The sequence below is a fragment of the Bos indicus x Bos taurus genome, chromosome 3, assembly GCF_003369695.1.
Source record: "Bos indicus x Bos taurus breed Angus x Brahman F1 hybrid chromosome 3, Bos_hybrid_MaternalHap_v2.0, whole genome shotgun sequence".
In the NCBI taxonomy this organism is placed as follows: domain Eukaryota; kingdom Metazoa; phylum Chordata; class Mammalia; order Artiodactyla; family Bovidae; genus Bos; species Bos indicus x Bos taurus.
In genome coordinates, this window is record NC_040078.1 from 85,826,529 (window position 1) to 85,845,128 (window position 18,600).

General features: G+C 41.2%; 1 protein-coding gene across 3 annotated transcripts in view; it reads left to right on the forward strand.

The window, feature by feature from the left end:
- The first annotated feature begins 6,768 nt into the window (after positions 1-6,768).
- The window catches only part of C3H1orf87 (chromosome 3 C1orf87 homolog), an 81,786-nt gene continuing 69,954 nt past the window's right edge, over positions 6,769-18,600 (forward strand). For 2 of the 3 annotated variants that reach the window (XM_027537076.1, XM_027537077.1), the window contains exons 1-2: positions 6,769-6,878; positions 8,079-8,208. In XM_027537076.1, the coding sequence (XP_027392877.1) occupies positions 8,102-8,208 (107 nt within the window). In that variant the 5' untranslated portion in view covers positions 6,769-6,878; positions 8,079-8,101. The remainder of the gene's footprint in view (positions 6,879-8,078; positions 8,209-18,600) is intronic. The other variant, XM_027537078.1, reaches the window with a different exon arrangement.

Below are 18,600 nucleotides of genomic sequence, written 5' to 3' on the forward strand. Positions count from 1 at the left end.
CCCGTGAATCACAGCACGCCAGGCCTCCCTGTCCATCACCAAATCCCGGAGTTCACCCAGACTCACATCCATCAAGTCAGTGATGCCATCCAGCCATCTCATCCTCTATCGTCCCCTTCTCCTCCTGCCCCCAATCCCTCCCAGCATCAGAGTCTTTTCCAATGAGTCAACTCTTCACATGAGGTGGCCAAAGTACTGGAGTTTCAGCTTTAGCATCATTCCTTCCAAAGAAATCCCAGGGCTGATCTCCTTCAGAATGGACTGGTTGGATCTCCTTGCAGTCCAAGGGACTCTCAAGAGTCTTCTCCAACACCACAGTTCAAAAGCATCAATTCTTCGGTGCTCAGCCTTCTTCACAGTCCAACTCTCACATCCATACATGACCACAGGAAAAACCATAGCCTTGACTAGATGAACCTTTGTTGGCAAAGTAATGTCTCTGCTTTTGAATATGCTATCTAGGTTGGTCATAACTTTCCTTCCAAGGAGTAAGCATCTTAATTCCTTATTGCCAAATTCAGACTTAAACTGAAGAAAGTAGGGAAAATCACTAGACCATTCAGGTATGACCTAAATCAAATTCTTAATGATTATGAAGTGGAAATGACAAATGGATTTGAGGGACTAGATCTGATAGATAAAGTGCCTGATGAACTACAGACAGGGGTTCGCAACACTGTACAGGAGACAGGGATCAAGACCCTCCCCAAGAATAAGAAATGCAAAGAAGCAAAATGGCTGTCTGAGGAGGACTTACAAATAGCTGTGAAAAGAAGAGAAGCCAAAATTAAAGGAGAAAAGAAAAGATATACCCATTTGAATGCAGAGTTCCAAAGAATAGCAAGGAGAGATAAGAAAGCCTTCCTCAGTGATCAGTGCAAAGAAATAGAGGAAAACAATAGAATGGGAAAGACTAGAGTTCTCTTCAAGAAAATTAGAGATACCAAGGGAACATTTAATGCACAGATGGGCTCAATAAGGGACAGAAATGGTATGGACCTAACAGAAGCAGAAGATATTAAGAAGAGATGGCAAGAATACACAGAAGAACTATACAAAAAAGATCATAACCCAGATAATCACGATGGTATGATCACTCACCTAGAGCCAGACATCCTGGAATGTGAAGTCAAGTGGGCCTTAGGAAGCATCACTACAAACCTTATCCTCACAGGTTACTAAACTGTGAGCAGTTAGAAAACTTGTTTATCTTCTGATATCTGTGTACTGGTCATTGATAAGAACTGTTCGGCCTACTGAAGCCACAGAGTGTGATCAGATCTATAAAGGCACAGAGTTGTGCCTTGGAGGACTGATCGGGCATTGCATTAATTTCTTATGGCTGATATAATACATTATCACAAACTTGATGGTTTATAGCAGCACAAATTGGAGCCCAGATACCCAAAAGCATTTTTACTGGTCTAAAGTCAAAGGATCAGCAGGGTATGGTTCCTTCTGGAGTCCCTAAGTGAGTGAAGTCACTCAGTCATGTCCGACTCTTTGAGACCCCATGGACTGTAGCCTACCAGGCTCCTCCATCCATGGGATTTTCCAGGCAAGAGTACTGGAATGGGTTGCCATTTTCTTCAAGGGATCTTCCTGACCCAGGGAGATTGAACCTGGGTCTCCCGCATTGTAGGCAGACGCTTTACTGACTGAGACACCAAGGAAGTCCTCTTTGAGGAGTCCCTAAAGCAGAATCCAATTCCTTGCCTATCCTAGTTTCTGGAGGCCACCTGGATTCTTTGGCTCAAGACATCTTCTTAAAATGATTCTAATCTCTTGCTTTCATGGTCATATCTCATACTTCCTCTTCTACAGTAAAAATCTCCTACTGCCTCCCTCTTTAAAGGACATTTGTGATTATATTTGAACCCACTTGGCTAATCCAGGATAATCTCTCCATCTCAAGATCCTTAACTTAATCACATCTGCAAAGTCCCTTTTGCCTGAGAAGGCAACACTAATAGGTTCCAGAGATTAGAATGTGAACATCTGGGGGCCATTATTCAGCCACCAGCATAGACCAGGAAGGTATGATAACTACCCAAACAGGCAAAGAAAGACACATTTTATAAGAGAGAAATCAAATTATTCAGAGAATGGAGAAATCCTTTTCAGCTTCTGGGATTTGGTTTGGCTTCTTGACAGATAATTATAATAATGATGCAAGCCAACATTTATATTGCTCCTTATGTGTCAGGCATTGTTCTAAATGCCTTATTTATACTACTCAATTAATCTTTATAAAACACTGTACTCATTTTATAGAAGATGAAACCAAAGTACAAAGACATTAAATGACTCACCCCAAATCACACTGAAGTATCAGAGCCAGAATTTGAACCCAAGGTATCTGATTCCAGGTACATACTTTTGACAATTTGAGATGGAAGGAGAGCAGGCTGACACAATGGGAAACATGAGTACTGTAGACAGCTCAGATCATGAACTCATTATTGCAAAATTCAGACTTAAATAGAAAAAAATAGGGAAAACCACTAGACCATTCAGGTATGGCCTATCAAATCCCTTACACAGTAGAAGTAACAAACAGATTCAAGGGATTAGATGTGATAGACAAGTGCCTGAAGAACTATGGTCGGAGGTTCATGACATTGTACAAGAGGCAGTACAAAGCCAGACCCAAGGGAAAAAAAAAATTCAAAAGGCAAAATGGTTGTCTCAGGAGGCCTTACAAATAGCTGAGAAAAGAAGAGAAGCTAAAGCACAGGAGAAAAGGAAAGATATACCCATTTGAATGCAGAGTTCCCAAGAATAGCAAGGAGAGCTAAGAAAGCTTTCCTCAGTGACCAATGCAAAGAAAAGAGGAAAACAATAGAATGGGAAAGGCCAGAGATCTCTTCAAGAAAATTAGAGATACCAAGAGAACATTTCATGCAAAGATGGGCTCGATAAAGGACCAAAATGGTATGGACCTGACAGAAGCAGAAGATATTAAGAAGAGGTGGCAAGAATACACAGAAGAACTATACAAAAAAGATCTTCATGACCCAGATAACCATGATGGTGTGATCACTCACCTAGAACCTGACACCCTGGAATGCAAAGTCAAATGGGCCTTAGGAAGTATCACTATGAACAAAGCTAGTGGAGGTGCTGGAATTCCAGTTGAGCTATTTCAAATCCTCAAAGATGATGCTGTGAAAGTACTGCACTCAATATGCCAGCACATTTGGAAAACTCAGCAGTGGCCACAGGACTGGAAAATGTCAGTTTTCTTTCCAGTCCCAAAGAAAGGCAATGCCAAAGAAAGCTCAAACTACCGCACAATTGCACTCATCTCACACGTTAGCAAAGTAACGCTCAAAACTCTTCAAGCCAGGCTTCCACAGTATGTGGAATGAGAACTTCCAGATGTTCAAGATGGATTTAGAAAAAGCAGAGGAACCACATATCAAATGTCCAACATCTGCTGGATCATAGAAAAAGCAAAAGAGTTCCAGAAAAACATCTATTTCTGCTTTACTGATTACGTCAAAGCCTTTGACTATGTGGGTCACAAAAAACTGTGGAAAATTCTTAAAGAGACAGGAATACCAGACCACCTGACCTGCCTCTTGGTAAATCTGTATGCAGGTCAAGTAGTAACAGTTAGAACTGGACATGGAAAAATGGACTGGTTCCAAATTGGGAAAGGAGTACATGAAGGTTGTATATTGTCACCCTGCTTATTTAACTTATATGCAGAGTACATCATGCAAAATGCCGGGTTGGCTGAAGCACAATCTGGACTCAAGATTGCCGGGAGAAATATCAATAACCTCAGAAATGCAGATGATACCACCCTTACGGCAGAAATGGAAGAGGAACTAAGGAGCCTCTTGACAAAAGTGAAAGAGGAGAGTAAAAAAGGTGGCTTAAAATTCAACATTCAAAAAAATGAAGATCATAGCATCTGTTCCCATTACTTCATGGCAAATAGATGGGGAAACAATGGAAACAGGGACAGACATTATTTTCTTGGGGTCCAAAATCACTTCAGATGGTGACTGAAGCCAAGAAATTAAAATATGCTCTTTGGAAGAAAATCTATGACCAACCTAGACAGCATATTGAAAATCAGAGACATTACTTTGCTGACAAAGGTCTGTCTAGTCAAAGCTATGGTTTTTCCATTAATCATGTATGGATGTGAGAGTTAGACCATAGAGAAAGCTAAGTGCCAAACAATTGATGCCTTTTAACTGTGATGTTGGAGAAGACTCTTGAGAGTCCCTTGGACTGCAAGGAGACCCAACCAGTCAATCCTAAAGGAAATCAGTCCTGAATATTCATTGGAAGGACTGTGCTGAAGCTGAAGCTCCAACACTTTGGTCCTGGTGCAAAGAACTGACTCGTTGAAAAAGACCCTGATGCTGGGAAAGATTGAAGGCAGGAGGAGCAGGGGATGACAGAGGATGAGATGGTTGGATGGCATCACCAACTTGATGGACATGAGTTTGAGCAAGCTCTGGGAGTTGGTGATGGACAGGGAGGCCTGGTGTGCTGCAGTCCATGGGGTTGCAAAGAGTTGGACACAACTGAGCAACTGAACTGAGCTGAACTGAACTGACCTGAGACAGAGGGAAGAGAATGAACAAAGTCCCAGAGGCAGAGAAATGAAAGGCAGATTCAGGCCAGTGAGTACACAAGGTCTGATGGAGGTTAGAGAATCTGAGAGAAGTCGTGGGACAGCAAGCTACAGCTAGAAGACTTCCAGGGCTTAGAAGACTCTGAAACCATGGGCCATCTCCATGGCTGATGGGAGCCCTTTGAGACACTGGACTAGAGTTGTGCCTTGGGAAGACTGATCTGGTGACTATGTGAAGGCTGGATTGGACAAGTGGGAAGGGAGCTTCCCCTTCTCCTCTACTCGCCTGGCACTTTGTACATAATAGAACATGCCTATATGTCTTGCCCACTAGAGAGTGAGCCCTAAAAGGGAGACCAGTGTATCATCCATCTCTGGCAGCATGTGCCAATAGCTGATACAGTCAAGCACAAAACACAATATAGCTAGAGGGGAGGGGGCAGGGGGTGTGCATGCTGGGGCTGCTGCTGCTTCTGATGAAAATAACATCATTCTGTAGTCAATTTGAAGAGCCTTTATCCACATTTGTTGAAGGCTTTTAACATAATTAAAAATGCCTAGAAATCTTGGAATATGTAGGTTTATATTCAAATCTTGCCTCCATCAATTGCCTCTGTGGGGTCTTGGGTAATTTCTAGATATCTCAAGCCTTGTAGTCTTAATCTTTAAGACAGGAAAAAAAAAAAACTTTATTGGTAATTGCTAAATTATAATGTTACTAAAAGGAACTAAAGCACCTCTTGAGGGTGAAGGAGAGTGAAAAAGCTGGCTTGAAACTAATATATATATATATATATATATATAAAACTAATATCATGGCATCTGATCCCATCACTTCATGGCATGTAGAAGGGGAAAAGGTGGAAGCAGTGATAGATTTCCTCTTCTTGTGCTTTAAAATCACTTCGGATGATAACTGCAACCATGAAATTAGAAGACGATTGTTTCTTGGCAGGAAAGCTATGACAAACCAAGACAGTGTGTTAAAAAAACAAAGACATCACTTTGCCAACAAAGATCCATATAGTCAAGGCTATTGGACTTCTCAGGTGGCTCAGACAGTAAAGAATCTGCCTGCAACACAGGAGACCTGGGTTCTATCCTTGGGTTGAGAAGATCCCCTGGAGGAGGGCATGGCAACCCACTCCAGTATTCCTGCCTGGAGATCCCCATGGACAGAGGAACCTGGTGGGCTGCAGTTGGGGTCGCAAAGAGCCGGACACGACTGAGCAACTAACCACAGCACTTGGTCTTTCCAGTGGTCATGTACTGTTGTGAGAGCTGGACCATAAAGAAGGCAGAGCACCAGAAGAATTGACACTTTTAAATTGTGGTGCTGGAGAAGATTCTTGAGAAGAGTCCCTTGGACAGCAAGGAGATCAAACCAGTCAGTCTTAAAGGAAATCAACCCTGACTACTCATTAAAAGTATTGATGCTGAAGCTGAATCCAAGAATTTCGTCACTTGATGTGAACAGCTTACTCACTGGAAAAGAGCTTGATTCAAGGCAGATTCAAGGCAGAAGAAGAGGGCGATCAAGGATGAGACAGTGGGACAGCATCACCGATGCAATGAACATGAACTTGGGCAAACTCTGGGAGATGGTGAGGGACAGAGGCCTGGTGTACTGCAGTCCATCGGGTCTCGAAGAGTTGGACACGATGAGGCAGCTGAACAAAAACCGTATAAGGTAATAGTCATCTGTCTCAAATGAGGAATGTGGCAAATTATGACTACAAATTAGTTTTTAAAAATATTCTTATTTAATTGAATCACCAACTTACATTTATGTCCCTTTTAGTACTTTCCCCCCATTTTGCAGTTATTTGACACTGAACCTCAGGAAAAAGAAGGGATTTAGCCAGACAATGAAGGAGCTTGGACTTAAAGAGACAAGAGGAAGATTTTTGGCTGTATGCACACCTCATAAAGGGAAATGAAGCTTAAGGGAAAGAGCAGGATAGACGCGACCGCACAGGTGAAAGAGATGGACTTCAAGAAGGAAGCTCAGATTTGAAAAGAATATCCAAACTGTTCGCCAGTCAACAGCCACACCCTGGGAACACACAGCCTCGGGCAGGTAGAAGCTCTGGTCCCCGCCCAGCAACAGCCCTCTGCGTCCTAACTACCTGGGGCGGGAGCTGCCTCCGCCCGGCAGCGGGGCCTGTGATTGGCCCGACTCCTGAGGGGGCGCCCCCGCCCCACCTTGGTCCCCACAGGCCTCCGCAGGTCTTAATCCTGGGGACAAGCACTGAAGGCGCACCCCTGAGCCTCCGGAGCGGTAAGGCAGCCGGGTCTCAGCGCCCCGGGGAAAGGACTCATGAGTGACACGCAGCTCCTGGGTGGAGGGGACTCCACAATCACTTCTGGTCCTTGAAGCTTCCAGACAGATTCAAAGAATCTATCTGGGGGGCTAACCTCGCAGAGCAGATCCAATTGCTGACCACACACTAAGTGAAACTGGGGTCTTGGGAAGAACCCTGCTTTAGCTATCAGACCGAAGTACTGGAGCCAGGCCTGCCGTCAATCACCGTGTGACCTTGGTCAATTAACACCCTCTCTGGGCCTTGGTTTCCCAATCTGTAAAGAGAGCCTTTGGAGGCTATTCTCTGTTGCGTGGCAGCCTGGATGGGAGGGGAATTGTGGGGAGAATGGATACATGTGTATGTATGGTTGAGTCCCTCAGCTGTTCACCTGAAACTATCACACTGTTAATTATCTATACCCCAAATTAAATACAAAATTTAATGTTTAAAAACCTTCATTTAAAAAAAAGAAATGATTTCTAAAGATCTTTCCATTTCTAAGAGGCTCTAACAGGGAATGGTTAGTCTGGGACCAGGTTTATAGAACTTCTGTTTGCCCTGGCAGCAGACCTGATTAAACTCCCAGTGAATATTAGTGGAGGGTCTCAATTTTAGATTCACTGCATTGTAGAAAAATCAGATCAGCAAAAAATCCCTCTTTTCTATGCACATTGCTCCTTCAGATGCATGATGTCATTGGATTGTTACTAAATCCAGAGGGCAGCACTGGAATTCTTCTGGTTTCATAAATGGAGATACTGAGCATCAGAACTGAATTTGAGTTCCTCACATGTCCTTGTAAAGCCCTACTTTCCTCTCTGACCTCATTAGAACCCATCTGGTGACTTGTAGAATAGGAAGACAATCACCGAATGGCTCAGTCAACCAGTTTTGCAAACCTCTTAGATGGGATTTCCAATTCTGCTAATTACTGTTATGTGATATTGGAAAAGTTACTTAGCTACATTATGCCTGTTCCCTCAACTGTGAGACAAGAATGATAATAGTAATTAAGAATATCTTTCTCATGCTTTTTTTGGAACGATTAAGTGAGATTATAATATAGGTAATAGACTTGGCGTCGCTATTATTATTGTTGTTATTATTGACAAGGATGTTACAGTTGCCTAGTGGAAAACCCAGAGGAATAGTTTTATTTATTTTCCACCCCCAAGGACTTGAAGAGGTTTGGAGAATTATGTCTTCAGTTTGGAAGACTCCCCGTGGATCAAATGCGATGCCTGAGATGATGGTAAAAATCATTGGAAGTAAACACTTTCGATACCTTGTGGAGAAGCCAAAAATGTAAGTTTACTCTTTGAAAAATATGTTTTGCTTGGGTGATAATGAAGTTTAGGCTTTTTTTAATCTAGAAATTTACATTTTAAAAATGCTCTCTGTGGAAAATTAAGTCATTAAGATGCAACCGTAAAAGTAAAATAGTGTTGATAACTTCTATGCACAGTGTTTACCTGAATTTTTCATCTTACAAAGATGCTCTTTCCCCATGCTCTTTAATTACTTGAGCTGATTTTCCAGATAGATGGGAAATATAAGCATTGAGCCATTTATACATATTAATGGGCCATTGCTGCTTCTCCTTATCAAGTTTGTAATCTACCACATGTAGTAATTTTTTGGGGGTGGGGAGAGGGAGGGAGGAAGGTTGTTAGTCAATTTGTTATGAATTAAAGGAGTGGGATTAGTAATTAATCATAAATTTAAGAGTTTCACTTACTTTTGCTTGAATTCCATACTCCTGTAAGCAGGGGCTTCTAAGAACATAACTAAGAGGGCTTTCTTCCTCCAAACTCATCACAGTCACATTTGAAGGGGGACACTCACATATCTCTAAAATTCACTCATTTTTTGACCAATTCTTCCTTGTGGAGTTTTGATAGTTCACATAAGAAAAAGACGATACTAGACCTGCCTTTCTTCTAGTAGACATTCCATAAATAGTAGTCAATAAGTGCCTTTCCCTCCTAAAATCATTTCCTTAGCTCTTTCTTCTCTTTCAGAAACCCACAGACCAAACAAATAGACAAACTGTAAGATCTAGCCTCAATGAACATAGGTTCAGAAAGCAGTGGACACCAAACCTGGCTATCATCAGGTGGAGAATCCTTATCATCACCTGGAGAATCCTTAAAAATAAAGATGTGGGGTTCAAGACCTATTAAGTCAGAATCCCTGAAGATGAGACTATTAGGACTACTGTTATGGAGTATGGGCTTTAGAGAGGAAATGGGCTTTACCTCCCTACCATCAGTACTAAGAGATTGTAAAGTGAGGGCCCCAAGAGATTCCAAAGTGACTACTGTGCTGCTGCTGCTGCTGCTAAGTTGCTTCAGTCGTGTCAAAGTCAGTACTGTAGTCAACTAGTAATGTCTGCCATGGCACAGGAAGTGAGCTTTGCAGCAGGAGTCATGTATTTGGAATCCTTACAGACTTAAGAGATGTGAGTTTGAATCCTGCCTCAGTGCCTTTCTAGCCTTTTGACATTGAAAAAGTGAGTTAACATCTCAAGCCTCAGATTCTACAGCTATCAACTGAAGATAAAGCTCATCTACCTAGTAGGGTTGTTATGAGAAAAAAAAATGAGAAAAGTATGCAAAACATCTTTCCAGTGCCTAGAAGTATATATAGTGTGTGTGTCAGTTGCTCAGTTGTGTCCGACTATTTGTGACCCCATGGACTGTAGCCCATCAGGCTCCTCTGTCCATGGAACTCTCCAGGCAAGAATACTGGAGTGGATTGCCATTCCCTTCTCCAGAGGAATTTCCCAACCCAGGGATAGAACCCAGGTCTCCTGTATCACAGGCAGATTCTTTACTGTTTGAGCTACAGGGAAATCATATTCCACATGCTTAATAAATGGATCTGCTATTATTATTGAAGCAAATGTTTCCATAGATATGACATTAATTAAAAAATCAAATATCTTTCTATGAAACACTTGCCATCCCTTTTATATTCTATGCCAGTTTATCTCCGTTTTGTAGATGAAGAAACTGAGACACTGATGAGTAAGTAATTACTTCAAGATCTTGACAAATTCGTCATTATCCAGAAAAGTAAATAAGATCACTAGGAATGCTTTGCTCAATTCTCCTTCTACCTGGAAGACATTGTTAATCTACTAATTCCATTCCTCTTTGAGGTTGTTTGTTTAACCCCAACATGCCCAACTCCTTCCTTTTTCCAATGGTATCAGAGTCTAATGTGTTCCTAATCGGGTGGTGAGGAGAGGAAGGGTCCTTTTCCTTTTAAATTAGAGAAAAATTCCATCTTTCTTATAAGAAGGTGCCCTTATTTCTCTTTATTCTTTAAATTTTAGATTCTGGAAATAAGAGTACAGTACATCAGTTACATTAATTGGGAAATAAAAAACACAGTTCTGTTTCTTCTGTGACAGACAATAAGATAATTGTTATTTTTTAATATTAAGATAAGTTTTGTTGTTTGTTTCTATGGACTTGATGTTACTGTTGCTGGAATGACATAGGACAGTTAACAAGCTTTCCTAAAATATTCTTGTATGGTTCAAAAGTAAATAACTCTCAAGAGGCTTCTCGTTGCCGAGGTAAGGACAGACCCACCACAAGCATGCTTTGCACGTTCCAGAGTCTGTCTCTAAAAAACATTTAAATCATGCTACATCTACACCCTTCAGCCCGGGTCTCAAGATGGTATTTTCTTTGAGTTGAATCAACTGACCCTATTAGTAAAAAAAATCTACATAGAAAAATAAATAAAAGCCAAAAGAGAAAGAAATCTCTAAAAGAAAAGTCTGGATTAAAAAGAAAAATTACAAATTAATATTGGATGGAAAAACAGAAATCTTCTTGTGTAATGACATTTATTAATTTATTTGAATTAATTTTATTGGAGTATAGTTGCTTTACAAATGTGTAACCACATTTAGTTCAGATGTCTTACAGGTTGTGTGGAAAGATGGATAGCATGTCAGACATAAATGTGATCTTCAAAGTACAAACCAAAATCAGTCTGTTAGTTTTCTAGGACCGCTGTATGACCACACCAAAAACGGGTGGCTTAGACTAACAGAAATGTATTGCCTCTCACTTCTGGGGACTAGACAGCTGAAGCCAAGGTGTCTGCAGAGCCTTGCTCATTCTGACACTCCCAGGAAGAATCCTGCTGTTCCAAGTCTCTCTCCTTATTGGAGAAATAATATGTGTCTGTGTACAGGTTTCCTCCTTTCATAAGGACACCAGTCAGTTGGCTGACAGCTCTACTATTCTAGCATGGCCTCATCTAAACTAATTACTTCTGCAGTTACCCTATTTCCAAATAAGATCACATTCTGAGATACTGGAAATTAGGACTTAAAAATATGAACTGGGGTAAGGGGATAGAACTTAAACCATAACAACCAATGTCCCATTTTACAGATGAGGTGAGACAACTGAGGTCTCAGTGAACTTAAAGTGAGGCCACTTATTAAGAACTAAGCCTGGAATTTACTCCTCTCATTTTTTAGTTTAGCCTGTACAGTGATTAACAGGAGATAAACAGAAAATGATCAGTGCCTACTTAGAACACATATTTTTCATCAAGGAGATCAATATATAGGTTTAAGTGTCCCTCAGTTTGTGGCATCATTATTTTCCTCATAGACCCCTACACCAGCCTTCCAATCCTGATCCCCACCTTTCATCTCATTCTCTGATTCATTCTCTGGATCCATGCTCTTCAAAGTGTAGTCTATGGACCATCAGCATCAACCTCACCTGAGAGCTTGCTAGAAATGCAGACTCTCAGGCCCCTTTCCAGACATATTGAGTCAGAATCTGCTTTGTTGTCAATTCCCAGGTGAGGCCTTTGCATCATTACAGATTGAATTACAGATCGAGAAGACTAGTTCTTAAGTATGGCTAGCAACCACATAGAGTCCCTTGGATTGAAAGGAGATCAAACCAAGGAAATCAAGCCTGAATATTCATCAGAAGGACTGATGCTGAAGCTGAAGCACCAAAACTTTAGCCACATGATGCGAAGAGCCAACTCATTGAAAAGATCCTGATGCTGCAAAAGACTGAGGGCAGGAGGAAAAGGGGGTGACAGAGGATGAGATGGTTGGATGGCATCACCGACTCAATGGACATGAGTTTGAGTAAATTCCGGGAGATAGTGAAGGACAGGGAAATCTGGCATGCTGTAGTCCATGGAGTTCCAAAGAGTTGGACACGATTTAGCAACTGAACAACAATCTTTTTTAAAATGCAAATCTAATCAGGTGTCACCACCACCAGCCCTGGATTTGCCTGCTTCCCTCTCCCGTGACCCCCATAGCATCCTTAGGGATCGCCGTGCTCAATGACAATTTTCTATGCATTTATGTGTCCCCCATTTAACTGTAAATTCTGTGTGCACAACCTTACCCTCAGTACTGAGTGTAAAGTCTTGTACATATTGAAAGCTTAATGAGTTAGAATACAATGGTGGTTTAGTCGCTAAGTCATGTCCAACTCTTGCGACCCCATGTACTGTAGCCTGCCAGGCTCCTCTGTCCGTGGGATTCTCCAGGCAAGAATACTGGAGTGGGTTGCCATTTCCTACTACAGGATATCTTCCCAACCCAGGGACCTAACCCGAGTCTCTTGTAGCTCCTGCAATGCAGGAGGATTCTTTACCACTAGCACCAACTGGGGAGCCCAGAAAGACAATACTGAGTGCTTTAAATCTATATCTAAAGGCACATGTTGCTAAAATAGCATGAAGTTGTTACTATGGAACCCTGATGATTAATGGGACAGCTGATCCAGGAGAAAATACGCCAGATGATAGGAGACAAATATTCTCATTTTCTTAAAAGAGATAAACATTGGTAGTGAAATCATGGAACTTGAAGCTTATAGACAATCCCTGGCAAAATCACAGGCCAAAGAATTAAATATATTAGATGTGACTACAAAACACAAAGGCCTTCACCACTGAGAGTTAGTCCATTTTGACCAAGAACAGAACATGCCAAACTGGCCCCATTCTCTTTATTGATGAAGTTACTGTGGTGCAAATGAAGGGAGTCATAAAGCATAGTCTTTGTTGATTTCAGTGAGTTACTAGGAACACGTTTCTCACAAAGTTTTGAAATAGGTAGAGAGTTCTAGACTGGATAGTATTAAGATAGATGACAAACCAACCTGGTAGTGATTGAACAATGGATTTAAACACAATGTTCTGGAGGTGGAGAGGTTGGCAGGATTTGTGTGTGACTCAGTTATTAGTCAACATTTTTTAATCCTCAACTAAAGGAAGACAGATAAATCACTTCAGTAAGCAGGTAAATAGTAGAATGCTTGGAAAATATAGCAGGAAAATGAGCTCAAACCAACAAGATGACATCTACAGAAATATACACAAAGTCTGTAGATGAGGGCACACATACATAATTATATACAATAAATGCTTGGGATTTACTTGCTACAAAGTAATAGAATATATGCTGGGCTCTGGGAATTCCCTGGTTGTCCAGTGGTCAGGACTCCATTCTTTCAATGCCAGCGGCCTGGGTTCAATCTGTGGTTGGGGAACTAAGATGCCGCAAGCCTTGTGGCATGACCAAAAATAATGATAATTTTCTTAAAGAAAGAATACATACTGGTCTCTGATCCCACCCAGTTCCTGGCATGGAAGCTCCTAAAACTCTCTCAATTTTCTATGAGATAAGAACACTAGAAGTATCATTTGTTTTACTATTTGGTCTTTGATTCTGTTTCCTGACACAAAACTTGTAAAGTCCTTAGAATTTCCTGAGTGATCAGGTGTCTTTTGTTCTAATGAGGATACACTCGGTGGGCTCCTGGATGGCTTCAGGATGGAGGTTGTGACCAGAAAGACCACACATTGACTAAAAGCTTAGAAACTTTCAGCCCAAACTTGCTCCCTATCCTCCCAAAGGGAAGAGAAGCTGGGTGCTGAGTGAAAGATTTATCCCAACTACATGTTGAAACTTCCTAAAAATCCCAAAAGTATGGGGTTCAGAGAGCTTCTGGGCTGCTAAACACACCTATGTGCTGGGAGGTGTTATGTCTGCAGAAGCCATGGGAGTTCCATTCTCTTTCCCACATACTTTGCTCTCTGCATCTCTTCCATCCGGCTGTCACTTAGTTGTATTCTTTAACAGTAAACTAGTGACTCCAGCCACATAATTAAAAGATGCTTACTCCTTGGAAGAAAAGCTGTAACAAATCTAGACAGTGTATTAAAAAGCAGAGACATCACTTTGCCAACAGAGGTCCATATAGTCAAACCTATGGTTTATCCAGTAGTCATATGTGAATGTGAGAATCGGACCATAAAGAAGACTGAGAGCTGAAGAACTGATAGTTTCAAATTGCGGTACTGGAGAAGACTCTTGAGAATCCCCTGGATAGCAAGGAGATCAAAACAATCCATCCTAAAGGAAATCAACCCTAAATATTCATTGGAGGAACTTATGCTGAAGCTGAAGCTCCAATACTTTGGCCACCTGATGCAAAGAGCAAACTCACTGAAAAAAAAAAACAAAAAAACAATGCTGGGAAAGATTGAGAACAGGAGGAGAAGAGGACAACAGAGGATGGCATCACTGACTCAATGGACATGAGTTTGAGCAAACTATCCGGGAAATAGTCAAAGACAGGGAAGCCTGGGTGTTGCAGTCCATGAAATTGCAAAGAGTTGGACACAACTTAGCAGCTGAACAACAACATCATATAATGAGTAAATGGTTTGCCTAAGTTCGGTGAGACACTCTTGTAAATTAATCAAGCCTGAGAAGGAAATTGTGGGAACTCTGATTTATAGCTAGCCTGTCAGAGATACAGGTAACAGCCTGGACTTGTGCCTGACACCTGAAGGAAGTAGGGCAGTCTTGTGTGACTGAGACCTTAACCTGTGGGGTCTTTGCCAATTCCAGGTAGATAGTGTCAGAATGGAATTGTAGGACACTCAAGTAATGTCAAAGAATTGCTTGGTTTGGGGAAAACCCACATATATTTCATGACCAGAAGTAGAGTGGAAGATAAAATGGAAGGCTCCCCCAGTACACTTGTGTTTAATAAGCTCAGCATGAACCAAAGGTGTCCAGATAGAGGAATGTGGGGGTGAGGGGGTGGGCATCATACTCAGAACTAGATCTGTCACCAGGGGATACTGTGCTTCATCCTGGCACACTGAAGGTGCAGGCACTAAAAGGGTAGCATTATGGAATCTCCAGGGTGTGAGGTTTGGCCTAGGAGAACATTTATAGAACCTGGGAATTGAGTTGTTAAATAAAACAGGAATTGAGTTCCTTTCAAGAAACTCCTGTGAGTAGAGATGCTTCCAATGAATACAGTTGGCCTCTATAGTTCCTTCCAGTGCCAAGAATCAGTGACCCAGAGCATTTTATTCCATAGTTACACTGCTGTTGGTATAGAATTGTTAAGCACAAGGGAAGCTGACTCCTTTATGGGTGGTTTAGTCACTAAGTCATATTTGACTCTTGAGACCCCATGGACTGTAGCCTGCCAGGCTCCTCTGTCCATGGGATTCTCCAGGCAAGAATACGAGAGCGGGTTGCCATTTCCTTCTCCATGGGATCTTCCTGACCCAGGAATTGAACTTGGATCTCCTGCATTGCAGGCAGATTCTTTACTGACTGAGCTCTGAGGGAAGCAATAAATACTTGCAACTGTGTATCACATATATTGATATTTAGAGTCAATAAATACAAAATTCTGATGTTTTTCCACATGACTCTCCTGGAGCCCATATTCTGTCATTTTTTAATCCCTCAAAGTCCTTCATATTAATACAATATTTTGAGTTTCTTTTTTTTAATGAGTTATTTATTTTGGCTGCTCTTTGCTGCTGTGCATGGGCTTCCTAGTTGAGGTGAGCAGGAGCTATTCCCTATGATGCATGGCTTTCTCATTGAGGTGACTTCTTTTGTTGAAGAGCACATGCTCTAGGGTGTGCGGGCTTCAGTAGTTGTAGCAAATGGGTTCAGTTGCCCCAGGACATAAGGAATCTTCCAGGACGAGGGATCTAACCTGTGATCCCTATATTGGCAGATAGACTCCTAACCACTGGATCACCGGGGAAGGCCAGTATTTCTGAGTTTCTTGAAATCTTTTAAAGTATTAATAGTTTTAGAAAGTAATGTATGTATGGAATCAGCATCTTTTCAATTAACAAATATTAATTGAGTATCTGCTGAGTGCCTAGCCTTGGGGACCCAGCAGAGTACCCAAAATTCTAGTGACAGAAGACACACAACAAACATATAACAGTAAGCATTCAAATGAAGATAGCGCAATGAGGGAAAATACAGTAGGCCCAGAGGGTATATGAAGTCACAGGGGTGCTCTCAGAAGGCCTCTCTAAGCAAGTGACACTTAACTATGTAAAGATGAGTGGGAATTATCCAATGAGATTTATCCATGGTTAGCTAGCAGTGAGCTGGCTAAGACTGGCATAGCTTTGTCCCAGTGCATGAGGCTTTCCATATTTCAATCTTCCATAAAACTCATAGTTTCTTCTTCCTTCTCCTGCCCTAGAAGAAGAGGCTGCAGCTTCCCATGGGCCCCAGGTTCTCCAGATATTTCTCTTTCCCAACAACTGCTACAAATAGCACCTAAGATGAGCAGCACCTGGAGCCCACGTAGATCTTTTTTGGTACACGGCCACCTTTTGCCTGCCTCAAAAAAAAGTACCACATCACTTTCCAGGAACACAGCTCTCAGAGATCAGGGCAATCATATAGCTGCTGATTTTTCACCCATGAGATCCAGTCTGTACCCAGCAACACCACAGGTGTTCATCATTATCTGCTAGCCTCCACAGTTCTACACAGTTCTACTTCAGCAAATAGCTGAAGACATCATTCTGGGCAGCAGGGACAGGCAATGAAAAGCCTTTTGGCATGCTTAAAGAGGAGCAAGGAAGTCAGTGCGGGTGGAGGTAGTGAAGAAGGGGAGGAAATGAGGTCAGGGAGGCCTGCTGGACTCAGATCATGGGCCACGTGGTCCACGTTAGAAACTGGATTTGTTCTGTGTACAATGGGAAGACATGGAAAATTGAGAGCAGTGGAGGACACAATCAAATTTACACTTTCTAAATAATGGTTCTGGCTGCTATGTGGAGGATAAACTAGAAGAGACAGGAATATTAAAATGAGAGAGACCACTTAGGGAGTCATTATGGTAATCCAGGCAGGAAATGGTAGTGTCAGGCGAGTGTATTCTCATCATAACAAAGATTTGAAGTGATGGACATTAAAGCCCTCGGCACACCACAGCTCTTGGGTCTTGGACAGACCGTGTTATAGCTCTCAGGTATCGAACAGACTGTGTTATAGCTTTTAGACAGATCAGTGTTACAGCTCCATGTTACAGCTCTATTTTATTTAGAAAATAGAAGGAAAATCCATCCTCGAGGTGTGAGGGCATGCCAACCCAAAGATGCGAAGAGAAGAAAGTGGGGGAGCATGTGAGCACGCAGAAGAGAGAGAGAAACCTGGCCCTTTGGCTCCTCGTTTTATATGTCTTTTCCTCCCCCCGGCCCTGCCCTATGTAAATTGGGCTAGCCAGGAGTGCTGTTTGTTCTACCTGAGGTCCTCACTCCGGTCCTCGGGCCTTCCTTTGTTCTATTTTCACTGGCTTTTCCCTTCCTCGTCTTTTAGCCACTGCCATTTTGGACTCCTGTTTCCTATTCTAACTACCTAACAGTAGCAATAATCAATTATATTCCCTATATAAAACCTGGATAAACTTTGTGATTTAAAAATTCACATACCTACTCATCCTATTTTTAAAAAGTAATAACTACTTGTAATATCTTATCTTTGTTTATTGCATTTCATTCTATATAATCTACATATTACCTTACTCTCCATGAACTCAGTCTCTCCCTAAAACAGAACAATATCAGAGAACAAACTATTGCTTTTATTTTCACAAGTTCAAAGAAATAAAATAATATGCTAAAATCATACTTCTCCTATGACCTTTCCGCTGTGTTTTTTTTTTTTTTAATTAATCTCCTACAATAGGTTTTAAGTTATTATCATTATTCTAGCACTATGAGAAGTATAAAGAAGCATGAGATATTGTTTTGGACATATGCCTCCAGCCCAAAACATAGGCATAGATCTTTAAATAAGAGTATATGGCTTTGTGTGAGTGAATGTCATATCAATGTTATAAAAAATAGGTGGCCATTGATCTTAAATCTTGAGACTGTGCAGTAAAGGTTGGTACTTTACCATTTAAAATTCTACATTTCCAAAAATATGATAAGTAGTAAAAGGCAAAAACAAAATGCTATTTAAAATATATATGACAGGAAAAAATTATTCCTCTTATGTATAAAGAGCTCTTACAAATCAATAGGAAAAATATGAGCTGCCCAGTTTAAAAAATTGGCAAGTCATAAAAGAAGAAAAGAAAGAACATTAGATATATGTATGGTTGAGGGACTGGGGTGGGGAATTAACCTGAGTGGTAATAAAAGAAATTTAAACAACAATGAAATATTATTTTCTACCAATCAAACTGATCTTTTTATAATGGAAATATCCAGGGTTGACAAGGGTTTAGGAAAAAGAGTACTCATATGCTGCTCGGTTTTTAAGTATACTTATCAAAAGCTTTAAAAGTGTATTTCTGTGGCATAAAGTCTTCTTCTAAGAATCAATTCTGTGGA